At 47.9% G+C, this 22,500-nt stretch overlaps 1 protein-coding gene across 1 annotated transcript in view; it reads right to left on the minus strand.

Moving 5' to 3' along the window:
• The window catches only part of LOC130198373 (partitioning defective 3 homolog), a 174,476-nt gene that overhangs the window by 82,183 nt on the left and 69,793 nt on the right, over positions 1-22,500 (minus strand). The window contains exons 6-13 of the mRNA XM_056421526.1: positions 20,033-20,124; positions 18,156-18,239; positions 15,502-15,627; positions 13,778-14,136; positions 8,381-8,520; positions 8,076-8,204; positions 4,710-4,745; positions 1,220-1,267 (exon numbers count right to left, since the gene is read on the minus strand). Coding sequence (XP_056277501.1) covers positions 1,220-1,267; positions 4,710-4,745; positions 8,076-8,204; positions 8,381-8,520; positions 13,778-14,136; positions 15,502-15,627; positions 18,156-18,239; positions 20,033-20,124 — 1,014 coding nt within the window. The remainder of the gene's footprint in view (positions 1-1,219; positions 1,268-4,709; positions 4,746-8,075; positions 8,205-8,380; positions 8,521-13,777; positions 14,137-15,501; positions 15,628-18,155; positions 18,240-20,032; positions 20,125-22,500) is intronic.

Below are 22,500 nucleotides of genomic sequence, written 5' to 3' on the forward strand. Positions count from 1 at the left end.
TGAGTGAATGTGTGTGTGAGTGAATGTGTGTGTGTGAGTGAGAGTGAATGTGTGTGAGTGAGTGTGTGTTTGTGTGTGAATGTGTGTGTGAGATTGAATGTGTGTATGAGAGTGAATGTGTGTATATGTGTGTGTGTATGGTTGAGTGAATGTGTGTGTGAGAGTGAATGTGTGTGTGAGAGTGAATGTGTGTGTGTGAGTGAATGTGTGTATATGTGTGTGTGTGTGTGTGGTTGAGTGAATGTGTGTGTGAGAGTGAATGTGTGTGAGAGTGAATGTGTGAGTGAATGTGTGTGTGAGAGTGAATGTGTGTGTGTGAGTGAATGTGTGTGTGTGTGTGAGTGAATGTGTGTGAGAGTGAATGTGTGTGTGGTTGAGTGAATGTGTGTGAGTGAATGTGTGTGTGAGAGTGAATGTGTGTGTGAGTGAATGTGTGTGTGAGTGAATGTGTGTGTGTGAGTGAATGTGTGTGTGTGAGTGAATGTGTGTGTGAGTGAGAGTGAATGTGTGTGAGTGAGTGAGTGTGTGTTTGTGTGTGAATCTGCGTGTGTGTGTGTGTGTGTGTGAGTGAATGTGTGTGAGAGTGAATGTGTGTGAGTGAGTGAGTGTGTGTTTGTGTGTGAATCTGTGTGTGTGTTTGTGAGTTAATGTGTGTGTGTGTGTGTGTGCAAAGATATAAACACAAGAGAGAGGCTATGAAGCTCCAGTGTGAGCTGAACCCAACAGGTGGTTCTGTATGAGGTGGTTCTGTATGAGGTGGTTCTGTAAGAGGTTCTGTATGAGGTGGTTCTGTAAGAGGTTCTGTATGAGGTGGTTCTGTAAGAGGTGGTTCTGTTAGAGGTTCTGTATGAGGTGGTTCTGTAAGAGGTGGTTCTGTAAGAGGTTCTGTAAGAGGTTCTGTATGAGGTGGTTCTGTATGAGGTTGTTCTGTAAGAGGTTCTGTATGAGGTGGTTCTGTATGAGGTTGTTCTGTAAGAGGTTGTGTGTGAGGTGGTTCTGTAAGAGATTCTGTAAGAGGTGGTTCTGTATGCGGTTCTGTATGAGGTTCTGTAAGAGGCGGTTCTGTAAGAGGTTCTGTATGAGGTGGTTCTGTATGAGGTGTTTCTGTATGAGGCGGTTCTGTATGAGGCGGGTCAGGACTCTCGGTCCCGCTGAAGACGCCGAGCCTCTCTTAACGGCCGCCTCCCGCCGCGGCGCGATGATGTCGTGCGACACTTACCTCAATCAGCCAATGGGGCTTCGCCGCCGTCACGGGCTGCCTGGGCTGCTGAGGGGAGAGGGCAAGAGTCAGAGGGGGGGGGTGTGTGTGTGTGTGTGTGTGTGTGTGTGTGTGTGTGTGTGTGTGTGTGTGTGTGTGTGTGAGATATGTTTTTAAGAAGTCTTGCATGTGTACGATAGTAAATTGAATCATGGAGAGTTTGATAATTAAGTGAATCCCGGCCGCCGCCCTTCCTCTCCACTTCCTCTATCAGCTACTGGAAATCTATATATCACTTAAAGGGGGGCGGGGGGGTACCCATTAAAAGCTGCCCTGTATGTCAGATACACCCACACACCCAGCACCACCAGCACCGCCGCCTCTGTTGTTGTTGTTGTTGCCCGCAAGATGTTTAAAATGAGGAGCCGGACAACAGATAACATCTGAAAAGGCGCTGAATCCATTACGGAGGTTGAAGTTCCGGGAAAGGGAGAGGAGGAGAGGAGGAGGGGAGGAGGAGAGGAGGAGAGTAGGGGAGGAGAAGAGGAGGAGGAGAGGAGAAGAGGAGGCTCATCTGGAGGTTTGTAGAGGGGAGGTGAGGCCACATGGGAGGGGGGGGGGGGGGTCCATGTTCCAAACATCATAAATATCGGGAAGATTGCTTTTACTTGAAGGTGCTTTGGAAGTATTTCAATAGAAATTATATATATAAATTATATATATGTATACATATACACACACATGTGTATTTATATATATATATATATATATAAATTATATATATGTATACATTATATATTATATATATAAATTATATATATGTATACATTATAAATTATATAAATTATATGTATACACATACACTACCGTTCAATAGTTTGGGGTCACCCAGACAATTTAGTGTCTTCCATGAAAAATCACACTTTTATTTATCAAATGAATATAAAATATAGTCAAGACATTGACAAGGTTAGAAATAATGATTAATATTTGAAATATTAATTTTGTTCTACAAACTTCAAGCTCAAAGGAAGGCCAGTTGTATAGCTTATATCACCAGCATAACTGTTTTCAGCTGTGCTAACATATTTGCACAAGGGTTTTCTAATCAGATATTAGTCTTCTAAGGCGATTAGCAAACACAATGTACCATTAGAACACTGGAGTGATAGTTGATGGAAATGGGCCTCTATACACCTATGGAGATATTTCATTAGAAACCAGACGTTTCCACCTAGAATAGTCATTTACCACATTAACAATGTATAGAGTGTATTTCTGATTAATTTAATGTTATCTTTATTGAAAAAACAGTGCTTTTCTTTGAAAAATAAAGTCATTTCTAAGTGATCCCAAACTTTTGAACGGTAGTGTATATATATATAAATATATTATTTATTTATATATATGTGTGTGTGTGTGTGTATATATGCGTGCGAGTCTACTATTAACTGTGATTTAGAAGATTTGCACTAAACACAAACTGCGCTCCCAGAAACATCTGTTAGCGGATGATCCCCCCCCCCCCCAAACAAGGCGCCCGTCCTCCTCGCTCGCTTTCAGGCCGACGGGACGTAGACGAGCGCGAGGAGAACGCCAGCTGCAGGTCGTGATAATCGCCAGCCGCCTCGCGGTCCCTCGGCGGCGAGCGTCACTCACACAGCTGGCGGCTACGACAGCCAATCAAATTAACCGGCCGATTACGCTCCCGGAACGCCGAGTAAATCACCTGCACCGGGCCAGATGTGAAGACGCTGAATTACAGCATAAAGTTACAGTAATGGAAACGAGAACGGCCTCCTCAACATCAGCCGTGAGGACGGAGGAGCGTTGAGCAGCTGCTGGAGGAGGAGGAGGAGGAGGAGGAGGAGGAGACTCCTCTGGAGTGGCGGGAGACGCCGTACGCACCCGGAGTCTTCACAGAAGATGGATTTTCCCGATAAAACTACGTCTGTAGTCATATTCATTTATTCGTAAATCAATGCTATCTGTCGCCCTTTTCCAGAGGGACGGAAATTAAATCAGACTAAATCCCTGTTGGATCCTCGAACCGTCACAGCCGAGCTCAAGGTGGGTAAAGCCGATGCATTCTCTCTCCTGACCACCAGGGGGTGACTCCTCTGGTTGTATAGAAGTCTATGCTTCATGTGCTAAAGCTGCATTCTCTCTCCTGACCACCAGGGGGCGACTCCTCTGGTTGTATAGAAGTCTATATAATGATTCTACTTCTCTCTTGATGTATTCCCTCAGTAAACATGAGTTTATGTCTCAGTCTCTAGTTTCAAGTCTTCTTCTATACAGCATGTCATAATTTAGGACATTATGGTCATTTATAGAGCGGGTTATGCTTTAGGGGCGGGGCTACAGGGTGATTGACAGATTCACTGTAGCTACCTACGTCTCTCCGAATTGAAAATATAGTAACCTCCGTTCATCGGATTAAAAAAAGCTTAAAGCTGACGACGGCCAATCGGACTTCTTTTATGCAACCAGAGGAGTCGCCCCCTGGTGGTCAGGAGAGAGAATGCAGCTTTAACACATGAAGCATAGACTTCTTTTCAACCAGAGGAGTCGCCCCCTGGTGGTCAGGAGAGAGAATGCAGCTTTAACACATGAAGCATAGACTTCTTTTCAACCAGAGGAGTCGCCCCCTGGTGGTCAGGAGAGAGAATGCAGCTTTAACACATGAAGCATAGACTTCTATACAACTAGAGGAGTCGCCCCCTGGTGGTCAGGAGAGAGAATGCAGCTTTAACACATGAAGCATAGACTTCTTTACAACCAGAGGAGTCGCCCCCTGGTGGTCAGGAGAGAGAATGCAGCTTTAACACATGAAGCATAGACTTCTATACAACCAGAGACACATGACTTCTATACAACCAGAGGAGTCACCCCCTGGTGGTCGGTGGAGAGAACGTTTTAAAAACACTTTCACATCGGTTTCACTCCGCAGAACCGGAGGACGCCCCTCCATCTCTCTCTCTCTCTCCTCTCGTCTGTGCATTGCATGATGGTATATGTAAGTCATGAGCCACATTCGACTCCCCCTCCCCTCCCCCTCAATAGAGCAGAACACAAAATAAACAGACCGTTTGCTATTCCCCTCACACATCGGAGAGAGCGAGTCTGCAGCAAAGACGGCCGGCACTCGTATCCCCGCCCTGACACAATAAGGCTCTGATGGGGGGGGGGGCGGGATTATTACTGCAGCGCGGCCAAAACCGTCCACGCCGATGAACCGCGAAATTGTGATTTGTCGGAGCAACTCTGCGTCGGAGATTAAAACGTGTGTTCCGGCCTTCCCGTTGGCTCTTTGATGAGCCGGCGCTCCGAGCGGACCCCAACGCACGAGCAAGATATCGCTCGATTCATCCCAACGGGGCGATAACAGTGTGAGATTAATAAACTACATGCACAAGGGTGGGGGGGGGGCTAAATACAGGAGGAGGGGGAGGCGGTTTGAGGGGGAGCGTGTGTTTAATTGCAGGACGGTGTCGGGGTGGAGTCTTACCACGTCTCTGGGGCTTTGCATCTGGGGCTCAGCGTTCTAGAGGGGGGGTGGGGGCACAGGTAATCAAGCAGAAATATTGCACAAAGTTAGCTCTCTCTCTATTATATATATATATAAATCTATAAATGAGTCATAGCTGCTTACGTATAATCACTTAACATCAATAACAAATGAGGCAGTTAAAGGCGCTACAGATTGTGCGTGTAATAAATAAAGAGCACATGAGCATAAAAATATCAATTTACATTGCAACACAATGTAATATTACACTGAAATTAATGTGGAGGAGATAATAACTACATTTCATTGATGTCATCCAGCTTCTCAAAGATCATAAAGTGTGAACGAACGAGGTCGCTGCACGATGTTTAACATACGCGACCGTCAGACTACCACTTGTATTCATCAAATAAATAAATAACTAATATAAAATATAGTCATTGACGAGGTTATAAATAATGATTTTTATTGTAAATATTAATGTAGTTCTTCTTGTGTCTCAAAGGAAGAACAGTTTTATAGCTTCTCTCAGCAGCATAACTGTTTTCAGCTGCGCTCACTTAAAAAGGGTTTTCCGTGGTTTTCTAACCCTCCGCTAGTCTTCTAAGGCGATAACACAATGTACCACTAGAACAGTGGAGATAATAATAATAATAATCATTTATTTTATATAGCGCTTCTCAAGACACTCGAAGTCGCTTTACAGTTCAGAGTCCAGTAGTCATACACACACAGTCATCCCGGTGGTGGTAAGCTACATCAGTAGCCACAGCTGCCCTGGGGCAGACTGACGGAAGCGTGGCAGCCAATCAGCGCCTACGGCCCCTCCGACCACCACCAACATTCATTCACATCCATACGAACCGGGGTGAGGCTGCGGTGCATGTTTTTATGATGGGCCTCTACACACCTCTGGAGAGACTTCACTAAACACCAGAGAATAGTTATTTATACATTAACTATGTAGAGAGAGTTTATGATTCATTTAATGTTATCTTCATTAAAAAAAAAGTGTTTTAGTTTTAAAAATAAGGACATTTCTAATTGACAGCTTAATAACTGCCGTTGTTAATTCGCTCCCATGTCGCCACACAAAGGATGTTCCAGCTTTTATTGTTGTGGCTCGGCTTCCTGTTCCGTCTCTTCCTCTAAACCCAAGAGGAAGGAGCTCGCCGCTTTGGATGCAAAAAATCCTGAAGCTGCTCATTTAGTGCACCGGACCCCCCCCCCCCCCCCCCCCCAGCCCTCTGCTGCCGATAAACACAGATTGAATAAATCCTTCCATCTAACCGGCGAGATACGCGGAGTCAGCCGGACTCTAATCTGCAGATGAGCGTACATACGTATCGAGCGGCGGCTCCCCATCGCCCGGCGTCGCCCGCGGCGACGACAGGCAGCCAATCGCCTCCTCTGCTTCCCTCTCGCTGTGATAATTGTCACCAATCAGCAGTTTGATTGACACCGCTTGCAAGCGAATGCCCCGCCCCCCCCCCACGGTGAATGCTGAGGAGGATTTTTATGACTGCGGAGGAGGAAGAGGGGATGAGAGCCGTCTGGAGGCATAACTCACACCTGAACTGGATAAGGCCAGAGTTAAAGTGGGCGAGCGGGGCGAGAAGAGAGATAGTAGAGAGACATTGACGATGACCTCACTGACCTCACTGTGACCTCACTGACCTCACTGTGACCTCACTGACCTCACTGTGACCTCACTGACCTCACTGTGGCCTCACTGTGACCTCACTGACCTCACTGTGACCTCACTGTGACCTCACTGACCTCACTGACCTCACTGTGACCTCACTGACCTCACTGTGACCTCACTGTGACCTCACTGTGGCCTCACTGTGACCTCACTGTGGCCTCACTGTGACCTCACTGTGACCTCACTGTGGCCTCACTGACCTCACTGTGACCTCACTGACCTCACTGTGACCTCACTGTGACCTCACTGACCTCACTGTGGCCTCACTGTGACCTCACTGTGACCTCACTGTGACCTCACTGTGACCTCACTGTGGCCTCACTGACCTCACTGTGACCTCACTGTGGCCTCACTGACCTCACTGACCTCACTGTGACCTCACTGACCTCACTGTGACCTCACTGTGGCCTCACTGACCTCACTGTGACCTCACTGACCTCACTGTGACCTCACTGTGACCTCACTGTGGCCTCACTGTGACCTCACTGTGGCCTCACTGTGACCTCACTGTGGCCTCACTGTGACCTCACTGACCTCACTGTGACCTCACTGACCTCACTGTGACCTCACTGTGGCCTCACTGTGACCTCACTGTGACCTCACTGTGACCTCACTGACCTCACTGTGACCTCACTGTGACCTCACTGTGACCTCACTGTGACCTCACTGTGACCTCACTGTGACCTCACTGACCTCACTGTGACCTCACTGTGGCCTCACTGTGACCTCACTGACCTCACTGACCTCACTGTGACCTCACTGTGACCTCACTGTGGCCTCACTGTGACCTCACTGACCTCACTGTGGCCTCACTGTGACCTCACTGTGACCTCACTGTGACCTCACTGTGACCTCACTGTGACCTCACTGACCTCACTGTGACCTCACTGTGACCTCACTGTGACCTCACTGTGACCTCACTGTGACCTCACTGTGACCTCACTGTGACCTCACTGTGACCTCACTGTGACCTCACTGTGACCTCACTGACCTCACTGTGACCTCACTGTGACCTCACTGACCTCACTGTGACCTCACTGTGACCTCACTGTGACCTCACTGTGACCTCACTGTGACCTCACTGTGACCTCACTGTGACCTCACTGTGACCTCACTGTGACCTCACTGTGACCTCACTGTGACCTCACTGTGACCTCACTGTGGCCTCACTGTGACCTCACTGTGACCTCACTGTGACCTCACTGACCTCACTGTGACCTCACTGTGACCTCACTGACCTCACTGTGGCCTCACTGTGACCTCACTGTGACCTCACTGACCTCACTGTGACCTCACTGTGACCTCACTGTGGCCTCACTGACCTCACTGTGACCTCACTCTGACCTCACTGACCTCACTGTGGCCTCACTGACCTCACTGTGACCTCACTGTGACCTCACTGTGACCTCACTGTGGCCTCACTGTGACCTCACTGTGACCTCACTGTGACCTCACTGACCTCACTGACCTCACTGTGACCTCACTGACCTCACTGTGACCTCACTGTGACCTCACTGTGACCTCACTGTGACCTCACTGACCTCACTGTGACCTCACTGTGACCTCACTGTGACCTCACTTCCTTATCAAACGGCTGCAGTAGCATCCTGTCGTGTGGTATCCTGCTTTTTTTCAGAGTTTGAAGGTCAAGGACAACGTACCTCGTCTCTGGCGAGGAACGTGTCCTCCTGCCGGAGGACCAGCAGGCCCACGACTCCGCCCATGGGCGTGGCCCTGAGCAGAGACACCACCTCCTCCTGGGTCCGCCCGTTCAGGTCCACGCCGCTCACCTGAGCAGGAGACAACGGGGGCGGGGTCAAGCTCCCCATGCAGTGATCATCACATGTTGGACATTTAACATGAGCTGCGATGACCTCAGGACTACACAGGGCCTCGCTCTGTGGATCATATGTCATAGTTCTGGTTCTGGTCCAACCAATCAGAGCCGAGAGGTGAACTCCCTCACCTCCAGCAGCCGGTCCCCGGCCTTGAGGCGGCCATCTTGGATGGCGGCTCCCCGAGGCAGGATGTTCTTCACGTAGATGGGCGCCGAGCCGCCGATGGGAACGTCCCGGGACGTGATGCTGAAGCCGAGACCCTCGGGACCTGAGAGGGTGAGGAAGGGCGGGGGGGGGGGGGGGGGACAACATCCTGATATGAAGTTAAATACGAGGAAATGAGCAGATTTATAGGGAGTAAAAAAGGAGGATATCCTGACGCTCGTAAAGTAAGAAGTTGTTCAGCCCGAAGGTCTTTAATCCTTCCGCCCCGACATTTAATTAAAACCAGAAACAAGAAGAAGAAAATCAACCCGCGGTGAGGACATGTTGACGGGCCGGACCCCGAGCGAGGCGCTTGGCGTGGGCGAGGAAGCCGGCGGCGAGGGACCGAAGTCGCCGGGAGAACAACAAGACGAGCATCCGGGCCCTGATGCTCGCGGCAGAACACTTAGCCGCTCCGCTTCACATCCTCCGCCTCATCCCCGGCGTCGATGGAGCCAATCAGCTTCCCGCGGGGCGCCCCGCGGCGCTCCCGCCTCTAAGCAGGGAGGAGGGTCTTCGGAGCTCTCGTTAGCTTGATTAAGACATACCTAAGCAATTTCCTGTGCGGAGGTGGGGGAGAGGGGGGGGGGGGGGGTTCTCTGATTGATTCCGATGATTTTTTGGGGGGGCGGGGCCGAAGCGTCTGAGCCGACGCCGCGGTTCAGTTTTGATCCGTGTTCGAGCTCCAAAAAAAAAAAAAAAAACACGGACGGGCCCTCGCGGCCTCTCTCGGGAGTCGCCGTTAATCCCGGCAAATATCTGCACCGACAACAACAACAACAACGGCGGCGGCAAACGAAAGGTGGGAAGAGGGAGATAGCATATCCTTGAGGACAGGAACAGATCCGTCAGTGTGTGTTCCGACGTGAGCCGAGGGTGAAATAATAACAACCAGCCAGCAGGGGGCTCTTCATGCGCCACGCTCATGTGACACGTTTGGGTTTAACAGACAGCCCCCCCCCCTACCCCTCCCCCCCTCATTCAATTCAATTCAATTCAATTCAGTTTATTTGTATAGCCCAATTTCACAAATTACAAATTTGTCTCGGAGTGCTTTACAATCTGTACACATAGACATCCCTGCCCCAAACCTCACATCGGACCAGGAAAAACTCCCAAATAACCCTTCAGGGAAAAAAGGAAGAAACCTGAGGAGAGCAGGATCCCTCTCCTAGGATGGACAGATGCAATAGATGTAATGTACAGAAGGACAGATTTAGAGTTAAAATATTCAATGAATATGACAGAGTGTATGAATAGTTCATAGTAGGCATATTCCACGATGGAGACCTCCACGATCCATCAGGCAGATGGCGGTGGGAGGAGGAGGGCGAGTCTCAACAGGACAGTGGCGTAGTCATGAGCAGGAATTCCAGACGATCCATCAGGCTCATAGGTCCGATGACCCCATGAGACGAAGTCAAAAGGACTTCCGGGAGAAAGCAGTTAGTAACGTGTGATTGAGAGATGAAAATTGATCCTTAAGGACAGAAAAAAGAGGAGATAGGTACTCAGTGCATCCTAAACGTCCCCCGCCAGCTATAAGCCTATAGCAGCATATCAAGGGGCTGGACCAGGTGAACCTGATTCAGCCCTAACTATAAGCTCTGTCAAAGAGGAAGGTCTTAAGTCTACTCTAACGAGGTGACTGTGTCTGCCTCCCGGACTGAAATTGGAAGCTGGTTCCATAAAGAGGAGCTTGATAACAAAGGCTCTGGCTCCCATTCTACTTTTAAGACTCTAGGAACTACAAGTAGTCCGCATTTAGTGAGCGAGTAGTGGGCAATATGGTACGACAAGCTCCTTAAGATATGATGGAGCATCACCAATCAAGGCTTTGTAGGTTAAGAGAAGAATTTTAAAAGTGATTCTTGATTTTACTGGGAGCCAGTGCAGAGCAGCTAGTGCAGGAGTGATGTGATCTCTTTCTTAGTTTTAGTGAGAACACGAGCTGCAGCATTCTGGATCAACTGAGGGACCTAAGAGATTTATTAGAGCAGCCTGCTAATAAGGAGTTGCAGTAATCCAGTCTCAAGTAACGAAACGCTGGAACCAATTTTCTGCATCTTATTGAGACAAGATGTGCCTGATTTTTGAAATATTACGTAGATGAAAGAATGCAGTCCTTGAGATTTGCTTTACGTGGGAGTTAAAGGACAAGTCCCGATCAAAGATAACGCCAAGATTCTTTACAGTGGTGTTGGATGCCAGGGCAATGCCGTCTACAGAATCCACATCACCAGATAATTGATCTCTGAGGTGCTCAGGGCCGATTAAAATTACTTCGTTTTTGTCTGCGTTTAACATCAAGAAGTTGCAGGTCATCCATGTTTTATGTCTTTAAGACATGCTTGAATTTTACAGAGTTGGTTGCTCTCTGGTTTTATCGATAAATATAGTTGAGTGTCATCTGCATAACAATGAAAGTTTATGGAGTGTTTCCTGATAATATTGCCCAAAGGAAGCATGTATAAGGTAAATAAAATTGGTCCAAGCACAGAACCTTGTGGAACTCCGTGATTAACGTTGGTGGTTATCGAGGCCATCGCTACAAATACAAACTGAGATCGATCTGATAAATAGGATTTAAACCAAATTAGTGCCGTGCCTGAAATGCCAATCGACTGCTCCAGTCTCTGTAACAGGATGTCATGGTCAATGGTGTCGAATGCAGCACTAAGGTCTAACAAGACCAGGACAGAGGAGTCCTTTATCTGCTGCCATTAAGAGGTCATTTGTAATTTTCACCAGTGCCGCTCGGTGCTGTGGTGTTTTCTAAATCCTGATTGAAATTTCTCAAATAAACTATTATGATGTAGAAAGTCGACAACTGATTTGCACCACTTTCTCAAGGATCTTGGAGAGGAAGGGGAGGTTAGAGATCGGTCTGTAGTTAGCCAATACCTCTGGATCCAGAGTGGGCTTCTTCAGGAGAGGTTTAATAACAGCCACCTTGAAGGAGTGTGGTACGTGGCCTGTTAGCAGAGACACATTGATAATATCTAATAGAGAGCCGCCAATTAAAGGCAAAACGTCTTTAAGCAGCCTCGGGGGGATGGGGTCCAAGAGACAGGTAGACGTGTTCGAAGTAGAAACCGTTGAAAATAATTGGTCACGGTTGATAGGAGAAAATCCTCCAAATATACACCAGGGCATACAGCGGTTTCCAAGGCCATTCCACTTGAGGACAGATTGGCACTGGTTATGGGCAAGAGATTATTAATCTTGTCCCTAATAGTTAAAATCTTTTCATTAAAGAAGTTCATAAAGTCATTACCACTAAGGTTTATAGGAATGCCCGGTGCACAGAGCTGTGACTCTGTGTCAGCCTGGGTACAGAGGTGAAGAGAAACCTGGGGTTGTTTTTATTTTTCTATTATTGATGAGTAATAGGCTGCTCTGGCATTACGGAGGGCCTTCTTATATGTTTTAAGACTATCTCGCCAAACTAAGCGGGATTCTTGAGATTAGTTAACGCCATGCTCATGCTTTCAATGACGCTTGCTTCAGTTTGCGGGTCTGAGGGTTATACCAGGAGCAAACCTCCTCTTCCTCACTGTCTTCTTCTTCAGGCTATCGAGTCCAGTGTCATTCTCAGAGAGCCTATGGCACTGTCAACAAGATGATCAATCTGGGACGGACTAAAGTTAGACCAGGAGTCCTCTGTTATATTGAGACGTGGTATCGAATCAAATACAGAAGGAATCGCTTTAAATTTAGCTACAGCACTATCAGTTAGACATCTAGTGTAGAAACTTTTGACTAACGGAGTACACCGTAGTATAAATTCAAAAGTTATGAGGTTGTGGTCTGACAGAAGAGGATTCTGTGGGAAGACGTTCAAATGCTCAATGTCAACGCCATAAGTAAGAACAAGATCAAGCGTGTGGCCAAAGCTGTGAGTGGGTTTCTGTACTCTGACAGAAGCCAATCGAGTCCAACAAGGAGATGAATGCAGCACTAAGGCAATCATTATCAACATCCACATGGATATTAAAATCTCCAACAATAATAACTTTATCGGTTTTAAGAACCAAACTTGATATAAATTCTGAGAATTCAGATATAAACTCTGAATATGGACCTGGTGGCGGTACAGAATCACAAATCGAATGGGCTGTAGTGTTTTCCAGGTTGGATGTGAAAGACTAAGAACAAGGCTTTCAAATGAGGTGTAGTGTAATTTTGGTTGAGGATTAATTAATAGGCTCGATTCAAAGATGGATGCTACTCCACCTCCTCGACCGGTGCCTCGAGGAATGTGAGTATTAATATGACTTGGAGGAGTCGATTCATTCAGGCAGACATATTCTTCATGGCTCAGCCAGGTTTCAGTTAGGCAACATAAATCAATGTGATTATCTGATATTAAATCATTCAGTAACACAGCTTTAGATGACAGAGATCGAATATTTAGGAGACCACATTTAATAGACCTATTTTGTTGCACTGCTGAAATAATTGTGTTAACTTGTATAAGGTTATTGTGTCGATTGTGCCTCTTCTGCTTACTTTTGATTTATTTAATTGAAGTGGCCGTGGGACAGACACAGTCTCTACTCTAAAGTCAAGGGTGGGTAACTGCTCGAATGGAAGAGCAGAGAAGGGTGTTAAACTACAACTCTGCTCCCGGTTCCTGATCTGAACCCTGGGTTGTCATAGATTAAGTCCGGTGATCAACTTGGTCATATTCGCAGAAATGAGACGCGCTCCGTCCAACGTGGGATCACACTGCCGTGGCATTTGACAGCCCTCGGGCCCCGGCGGCGGCGGCTGCTTAGCAACAGCGATGCCCTCTGTGCCCGGAGACCTGGCACCGGCCCCGGCCCCCGCTGGCCGAGGCGCCGCCAGCCGGCTGTCAATCAAACAAAGCGGCGAAAAACTTTCACCCTCCTCCACGCCGCCTTTTTTTCCCTCCCGCCTCCTCATCAGGATGATAAACCCGGCGAGTTGTTTAAGCCCGTTGCATCATTGTTGGCATTCTGTCCACCCCCCCTCCTAAAGAAACTCTCTCTCTCTCTCTCTCTCTCTCTCTCTCTCTCTCTCTCCCTCTCTCTCTCTCCCTCTCTCTCTCTCTCTCGCTCTCTCTCTCTCTCTCTCTCTCTCGCTCTCTCTGCGGGTTTATTCAGATGGAAATACACAGCGTTGTGTTTTTGTTCTTCTTAAAAGCCTGAAGAATGCAAAGCATTCTGGGGGATGTCTGGAGTGATGATACTCAACACAGGTGCTTTTCTCTTGAAGGAGAACTGCCATGACACCGATTGGTGCTCTTCCATAACTTCATCTTTCATGCTTTAGCCCCGCCCCTCTCCTCCGCTCACCTTTCTTCAGCTGGATGTTGAGCCTCCTCCCGACCTTCTTGCCGTAGCCTCCCGTCGGCGTGGCGGTCTGCGCCCTCTGAGGCGAGGGGGTGTGTCCCGTCGGCGGCTTGGCGGCGGCCGGGTGAGGCAGAGGGGGGTAGCCGTCGGGGTCCGGCGGCGGGTGGTGGTGATGGGGGCGGGTCTGAGAGCCGTGGCGGGACACCCTGTGCGGCGGCGCGTGGTCCCGCTGGTCGCCGTGGCCGGACGCCGGGCTCCTCTCCGCCTGGTGGAGCTGCTCGTAGTCGAACTTCACCGACGACAGAACCACGTGGAACGAGATGACCGGGGTGCGCATGGCCTGGCGGAACATGTTCTGGGCTCTGTGGGGATTGATTATTCTACCGATTTCCACTGTAAACACTTTACTCAGCAATTGTTCTCTGCAAAAAACTTGCCAAGAGAAGCTCCCCGTTTCTCTGACACACACACACACACACACACACACACACACACAATAGATAAAAACCCATCTTCGCCCACCTGAGCGTTCTGACGTTAATGAATACTTATTTCCGGCGTGAGCGGCTCTAAAGAGAGCCCCCCCCCCCTCGATTCCATCCCATAATCCCCTCATTTGGCTCCGGATGAAGGAGACCATCTCTCGGTCGGGAGATAGTTTGCAGAAAATCCTCTTTCAAACCATATTTACCCCCCCCCTGCCCCCCCGCTGTGAGCTCATGGACAGAAGGTGTGAATGGAGACTTACGGCGCCCGGTTACAGGCGGCGCCCGATTAGCGCCGCTACCTGCTTCAATAAAAACAGGCGTGCACTCGAGGGGCCGGCTCTGACAGCTGTGGGGACGTTCAGGGGGACGGGGGCCCAGAGTCTCTGTTGCTCCCGCTGGCCCCTGAATGCCAACTAAAACTCTCTCTCCTCCCAGACACTAATACCCCCCCCCCCCCCCCCCCACACACACACACACTTGTCTCGGCATCTTTTACGATCTCAGGTTGAGTTTGGGGGTGTAACCCGCCCCCCTTATTAAAAACAAGTCTTAAATAACAGCGGCTGATGCTCTGTTGACGGCTCCACACGGTTCTATCACTTCTCTCTCTCCTCTCTCTCCTCTCTCCTCTCTCCTCTCTTCCCTCTGGTTGGAACTGGAGCCGTTGGCGTTCCCCAAACTGTTTCCACCGAGGTGAGACGCTTCAAAAGCCTCGACGCACATCTGCAGAGCATCGAGACGAAAGGAAAGTGGAAAAATATATACGTCTACTTCCTTTTCATCTCTTTCTTTTTGCATCGTTTGGGTGAACAAACTCTTTGGATTAAAACACACGTGTCTTTGCACAATCGTGACCTCAGGTCCACGTCACACAAGAGTTCTACAAGGAATTTATGAAAACACACGTTTAAAGAATCAAAAACACAAACGTATGCATGGTAGGGGGGGGGGGGGGGTCAGGTTTGGGATTAAGTTTTTTTTTCTTCGTGAGAGGGGCTCTGAATGTCTGGAGCCTCGGGGGGGGGGGGGGGGGGGGCATAGGAGGTAAATAGGGAAAGGTTAGCGCAGCACAGTGATGGGAGGCGGAGCCTGTGAGGGGCATCAGGAGACAGGATAGAAGGAGGGGTTTAGAGCCGGAGGTGTTAAGACGAGCGAGGAAGCGAAAAAAGGTCGCACAGGAAGCCAAGGGGCCGCCAGGGAGAGGAGGAAGAGGAGGAGGAGGAGGAGCTCCCGTCTTACTGTTCAAAGCGGATGTTGCGCAGGTCCCCGTTGTTGATGCGGACGATGCAGTCGTTCTCCCGGAAGAGGCCCTGCTGCTCGGCCTTGCCTCCTTTCTCCAGACGCTTGACCAGCAAGCCCAGAGTCCTGAAAGGTGCAGAGGGTCACGTGAGCGAGGGGGCGGGGCCTCGGCCCGGGAGCACCATCACAGGTACAGTGTTTCCTCCTCCACTCGAGGTCACCAGAGGTCTTCTTTTTCAGCTACCATCAAAATAGATTCCCCCGTTCACACAATCAGACGGCTGTGTGCGGGAACCAAGTGAGCGCCGCCGCGTTGATGAGAATAAAAAAAAACAGCTTCATCTCTGCCTCGGCTTCATTATGCGGGACAGTGTGGTCCCGTCATTTGCATCATCAGTGTCCCAATGAGGCGTACGCCCGGGAAGCATCGCATCACAGGGAGCTCTGGGGGGGGGGGGGGGCTATTCTGTTCAAAGGCAATCAACGGATTGAAAAACTCCACTGCAGCCCTGCCAGTGGGTGGGTTGGTAAGTGTGTGTGTGCGACTTTGCAGGTGTTCATTCTCCAACCCCGAGGACTCCTAAGACCCGCATCAATACAAAAAGGGACTTCCGAGAGAGCGGCAGAAAGTTGTTGTTGTTGTGTATTTTTTGTTGTTCAGTTAATTGTTGCAATATAAGACAATAATATTATATATAATATACAACACAGAAAGACTGGAAAGGTATAGGTAGAAGCAAAAATTGCTTATATATTCCTATCTTAAATTATTGAAGTGGCGCGAGGGCCGGCCAATCACAGGGGCCCGTGTGATCAGGTGAGGCCAACCGGCTCGCGCCTCACCTGAAAAAGGGGCGATCCCGGATTACAGATGTGAGTCGGGAGGAAAATCGACTCTTTTTCTGGTGATGTAGTCCACGTGTTCCTGTCTATCGGGGATTTTTTTCCTTCTTTCTTTCTTTCTTCCCCCCCCGGGGAGGCAGCAGCGTTGATTTTAGGGCTTAATGCCTGAGGCTTATAATTCACTATGAATGGAAATGTGATTACAGAAAAGTTCAGGAGTTGGAGGAGAAGTTGGAGACAATCCCGCTGATTGAATCCGAGCGAGAACACAATGAGGTTTGCGGCGGAGGGGCTACTTCTCTGATGAAAGCCGGGCAGCTTAATCTCCTGGTGACGCCCACTCTGACATTTCCCCAATAACAGAAAAGTGCATTATAAATGTGCTTTTAGGTTGATTGAGTCGGACGGTTGTGTGTGTGTGTGTGGGGGGGGATATGATCTCGGTTTGCAATAAAGTCGCTGATCGAGTCTCGGAGGAAGGAGTCACTCAGAAGGAAAAGTTCAGACTCTGGGGGGCCGGAGCACACAGACCACGGTTTAGACTCAAACTGGTCCACGCCGGTTTAATAACATTCTTCCAACAATGCTCGGACCTCCGTGTAAATGTCAGCTCTGAACAACGCAGCACACTCAATGTTCAGAGGTCTAAACCCGATTATAAAACAAGGCTTGGAGAACTTCTCTGCTCAATGTAAACCAGATGTGAAAATGTCTCCAATTCCTTCACAGCTTCGCTTTTTATTTTTCAGCTGTGTGTGCGTGCTTCAGGATGTGTTGCAGGTGTGTGTGTGTGTGTGTGTGTGTGTGTGTGTACTGGTCAATGCAGCCTTTGTATCGCGTAAAGTTGATGTGACAGCAGCCGCAGAGAGAAAGATGACGGTCACCTGCAAAAACTCTAAACATCCATGATTGATGACTGTAAACTGGCCAAATGGCTTCACGATGCCAACCCGGGCGCATGTGTGTGTGTGTGTGTGTGTGAGTGTGTGTTGAAGTGGTTACATGTGGGCATCCAAGAGGAATGTCTGGTATGTGTGTGTTTGTGTATCTCAGGTGACGCAGCACACTTCTCTTCAGGGGTTTCTTTCTGCAGACTTCAAAAACCAACAATTATTCTTTTGAAAAATGTTCTTTTTTTTAACAAGAAACTAAATTTAAAAAAATGAATTATATATATATATATATATATATATATATATACTATTTTATTGTATTATTTTATTTCATTTTAATATATATATATATATATAATTTTACTGTAAAATAATATATATATACAGGATATATATATTATTTTATTGTAAAATAATATAGATGTATTATATAATCTTATATTATTATAGACTTGTGCCAAATAAAAAAATATATATACATATACAGGACTGTCTCAGAAAATTAGAATATTGTGATGAAGTTCTTTATTTTCTGTAATGCAATTAAATATTAGAATATCATGAAAAGGTATTAAACAAATCACTTGAATTCTGCAAGGGTTTCCTGAGCCTTGACAAACACTCAGCTGTTATAAAAATTTTATGAGATAGGATTTATCAGCAATATTAAAAGGCTTGCAATTATATATATATTTATTTATATTTAATTCTACAATAAGGCTGACAAATGTAAAGCTAAAAAGGGAGAACGTGGAAAATTGGATTTTCCTGAAGAAAAAACGGACAAAAATGTGAAAAAGTCAGGGAGCTCCCCCAAGTCTTTCTCTTTGTAAACGCAGCTGGTTGAAGTCCAACACCGTATTTGTCAAAGGGGTTCAGTTCTTGGTTCAAGGCCCTGTGGACTCTGGTCAGCTTTACCTTCGGTCTCTGCCACTGAAAGGCACCACGTGGATCCCCAGCGGCCCACCGTCGTTTGACACCTCCACCAGTTTGACTATGTCTCTGGGAGACGGAGAGACCGGGGAGGGTGGTGGTGGGTTTTGAGGAGGGGGTGGAGAGAGGAGAGGGGTGACACCATGTGGGGAGAAAACAAAACGGGGACATGAGATGGTGATGACAACAACAAAAGTTAAATTTAAAAAAAGAAATCAAAGTAGGCATTGGAGGAGACTGACAACAAGGCAATAAAACAGAGCAATTCAAATAAATCATACACATGTAACAACCGGGGAAACCATAAATCATCACACACAACATTCAATATACAGAGCATGCAGCTAACAGCAGCTATTAGCCGCTAACAGAAGCTATTAGCCGCTAACAGAAGCTATTAGCTGCTAACAGAAGCTATTAGCAGCTAACAGAAGCTATTAGCCGCTAACAGAAGCTATTAGCAGCTAACTGCAGCTAACAGCAGCTATAAGCAGTTAACAGCCACTATTAGCAGCTAACAGCAGCGCTAACAGACGCTAACAGCAGCTAACATCAACTAACAGCAGCTATTGGAAGATATTAGCGGCTAACAGCCAACAGGAAGTATCAGGGTAGAAAGTTGCTATACTTCAAAAATGTCCTTATCCTTTATTCATGCAGGGCGGCACTTGTTTGTTTTTCACCTTTTTACAAGATGCCGAATCTAATCCGCCCACAGCTTTGATACCATGACTAGGATTAGCTCGGGGGAAACGGGCCCCTTGTTGACAACTAAGAGGCAGTGAAGGGGGGGGGAGCCAGAGTCTCTGGGAAAACACGGGAATAATAACAATACCATACCTGCATATTAAACTGGAAGCATGCAACAGAGCAAAATAACAAAACAAAAACACGGGAGTTAATAACAGGCGCCGAGCAGGGCTCGTGCGTGGGCGAGAGACGAGGATCATTTTGACTCCACAAAAGAGAATTATGCAAATCTGGAAGCGAGGTTGAAATGAGATGTTCCACAAACAAACCCGGATTACAATAAGGCACCTGCTGGTCTCCCTCTAAAGCACTCGCCACGGAGAGAGAGAGGAGGCCGCGGCCGACTCACTCGGGTCAGCTTTTTGAAAAGGGGAAACAAATGGAGTTTGAGAACAAGTTTGTTTTTCTCTCTCTCTCCGTCGTTCTGGACTTCGTCTCCCGCTGATTGTAATTGAGCTCTTCAGGTTAATTGCAGAGATCTGGCAACGCGGCGACATCGCCGTCTGAGCAACGAGCTGAGAGAACGCTGCAATTACTCAAATGTTGGCCAGACACTACAAACAGAAAGAGTTGGTGGAATGAACATTATGTTCTTTGAGGGTTCTGCAGGTGCGGAGACACAAATGGGTTTCATTAAAAAAACTCCAAAAACGGATAATTAAATCTTTGATGAATGTGCAGGTTTTCATATACAGGGAATTTTACACATGTTGACCGATGGATTTCCAGGACTTTAAACCAAACTTTCATGACAAAACTGAAATCTCAGTAAAAACATGAAAACTGTAGAAAATGTTGCGTATTGAGAGCGTACAACGGCTTATATTTTGAGCGTCTTTCCTTAAAAAATATATTAATTATTTCAAACTCGGCATAAATGAACATGTGATTTTAACACATTTCCATGACTTTTCCAAAACTTTTATGATTTAAGTTTTTTCCATGACTTTTCCAGGCCTGGAAATGACCATTTTAAAATTCCATGACTCTTCCAGGTTTTCCACGACCGTACGAACCCTGAAATATTAACAGACAAACTGTTGCTTTTTCCAGATGGTGAATTTCACATTTTTGGGAATTAAACCGCAGACTGATGGAGCGGAGCGACTTACTCCAGCGACCTCACGGGGGTGTGGTCCACGCAGGAGTCGGCCCGGCCCACCGGCTCGATCCGCCCGTTTTCCTCCTCCCCGGCCTCGTCCTCCTGGAACACACACACACACACACACACAGAGCAGAGGGGGAGTGAGAGGGCGCCACACCCACGGGGGAACCTGAATCACCTGACCCCCCAACCCCTCCCAACAGTGTCTTTCAGGAGGCGGAGCTTCCAACCTGAAGGCGCCACGGCGAGGCAGAGCAGAGGTCGTCCAGAGGTGTAAAAATACACACACAGAAAAATAATGGTTCTTAAAAGGTTCTTTAAAAGGCTTTGTGGTTCTACGATGAACCATCACCTACTGAAGAACCATTTTAAAGCTTCGTTAAGGCGACTTTAACCCTCCTGTCGCCTGAGGGTCAGTTTGACCCCATTCAATGTTTAACCCTCCTGTTACCTTTATATTTACTGACATATTTTACCCTCGGGGTCAATTTGACCCCAGCAATTAAAACCTCCAGAAAATTATTAGAATTAATATTGTTTCCCAAGTTTAAGTGTGAGGTGCTTTATGTTTGTTTGTTGACTACCTAAAAAAGTTGATATTTCTTATATGTTTGACACAGTGAAAAACAGCCTGGGGTCAAATTGACCCCAAAGAACACCGACATTAAACATTGAATGGGGTCAAATTGACCCTGAAGGTAACAGGAGGGTTAAAGGTTCTTTGAAGAACTCTTGAAGGAAATGGTTCTCTAAAGAACCCTGCTTTGAAAGGTTCCATTTGGAACCAGAAATGGTTCTTCTCAGGCATCACTCTGAAGATGTGGTGTCCACCGTGTCTGGATGCTGGAGCTGAGACTCGTACACACACCAACACAGAGACGGACCAGAAGGTCTTTAACATCTGAGAGCGACACCGGAGAGGAGGGACGAGCGACGAGGAGGAGGAGGAGGAGGAGCCGCCTTGCCGGTATGAAAATGAGCCTGCCGTTACCGTGGCTGCCGCGCGGTTGCCATGGCACTTTGGGAGGACGCTGCAGGCTACAGGCCGGCGTACGGCGCGCACTCCGACTTCCGACCGCCGGCTTAAAAGTGCAGACGGAGACGCAAATGTGTGAGGTTGTGTGTGTGTGTGTGTGTGTGTGTGTGTATCAAAGGGGACAAGTCGTACTGATTCCCAGGTTCATGGTCATCTTGTGGGTTTCGGCTAGAACGTGAACAAAATGACTGTGAAACGCGACTTTCTTGCGCCTGTCTCTTTAAGAACGCCCCTCCTCTTCCTGAAAAAGCCCAGTGTGCTCTGATTGGCCTGCAATAAATAAATAAAAACATGGTGCACCTTTGCAAAGGTATAGTTCTCAAAACTCAGAGGTACTAGAGAGGACAGATGGACTGATCTCGGATCAGCGGACGCCGTAAAAGGACAAAGAATATGACGGCATATGGCGTTTATGAAGAGATCGGATCACCGTACAGCGGCGCCGTGCATGTGGGAGGAGGGCCGCAAACCCACAGAGGAGTCCAGCAGAGAGAGAACAGCAACTCAAAGAGCCTCGGAAACACGTCCAACACGATTCAATATTTATCAGGAGGCGGCGGCGAGGGAGAGGAGTCGCTATCTGAGGAAGAGCGAAGAGATCGGCATTCATCAGAGCGCACGACTCAGAGCCGTCATCTCCAAACGCCGCATCTCAGAGGAATCTGGCTGCACGCTGACAACCCTCCCAGAGACGTGTGTGTGTGTGTGTGTGTGTGGGGAAGATAATACAAAGGAGAGAGCGCAGCAGCAAGTGAAATAAGAGGAGAGCAACCCGAGACGCGATGATAAAAGGGGAAAGTGTGCGGTGAACCGATGTCTTCACAGCGTTGTGTTCACAGCTTTTATTTATTGTATTTATTTATTCATCTGGAGCTGCCGGGTCAATAAATCTTCTGCCGAGAAATATGGTGCGGATAATCTGCAGTGGTTTGTTTGTGATACTTGTGCACAAAGACGGATGAAGATGAACAGGCCACGTTTAAGAAGAGGACGTATCGTCGTCGTTGGTTTTGTGGACTGGCCGTCGCCATCTTGGATTGAGGCCGTCGTCGAATAGGATTACGGCCGTCGCCATATTTATTTATTTATTTTTCCGCAAAATAGAGGATTCTGCTCAAATGTGAGCAAATTTAAACAGAAATACAAAAAAAAATGTGAGGACAACATCACACTTCTTCTTCTTCTTCGCACCGTCAGCAACAACGAGGCGCCCCCCTCGCGTGGCGGATCGGACCAATCGGCTCCGGCCCCCCCACCCGTCCAGAAGCAGACACTCAACCCGACCGCACCATCAGGACGTCAGCCATCTTCTCCCCCCCCCCCCCCCCCACTGGGGGAGCGGAGAGAGAGAGATGGCCGCATTAATATTTCAGGGTCGAATCGCGGGGTTAATGGCTTCGCAGGGTAGACAGGTAGGAAGAGGAGGAAGAGGAGGATGA

The sequence above is a fragment of the Pseudoliparis swirei genome, chromosome 8 (genome assembly GCF_029220125.1).
Source record: "Pseudoliparis swirei isolate HS2019 ecotype Mariana Trench chromosome 8, NWPU_hadal_v1, whole genome shotgun sequence".
Classification (NCBI taxonomy): domain Eukaryota; kingdom Metazoa; phylum Chordata; class Actinopteri; order Perciformes; family Liparidae; genus Pseudoliparis; species Pseudoliparis swirei.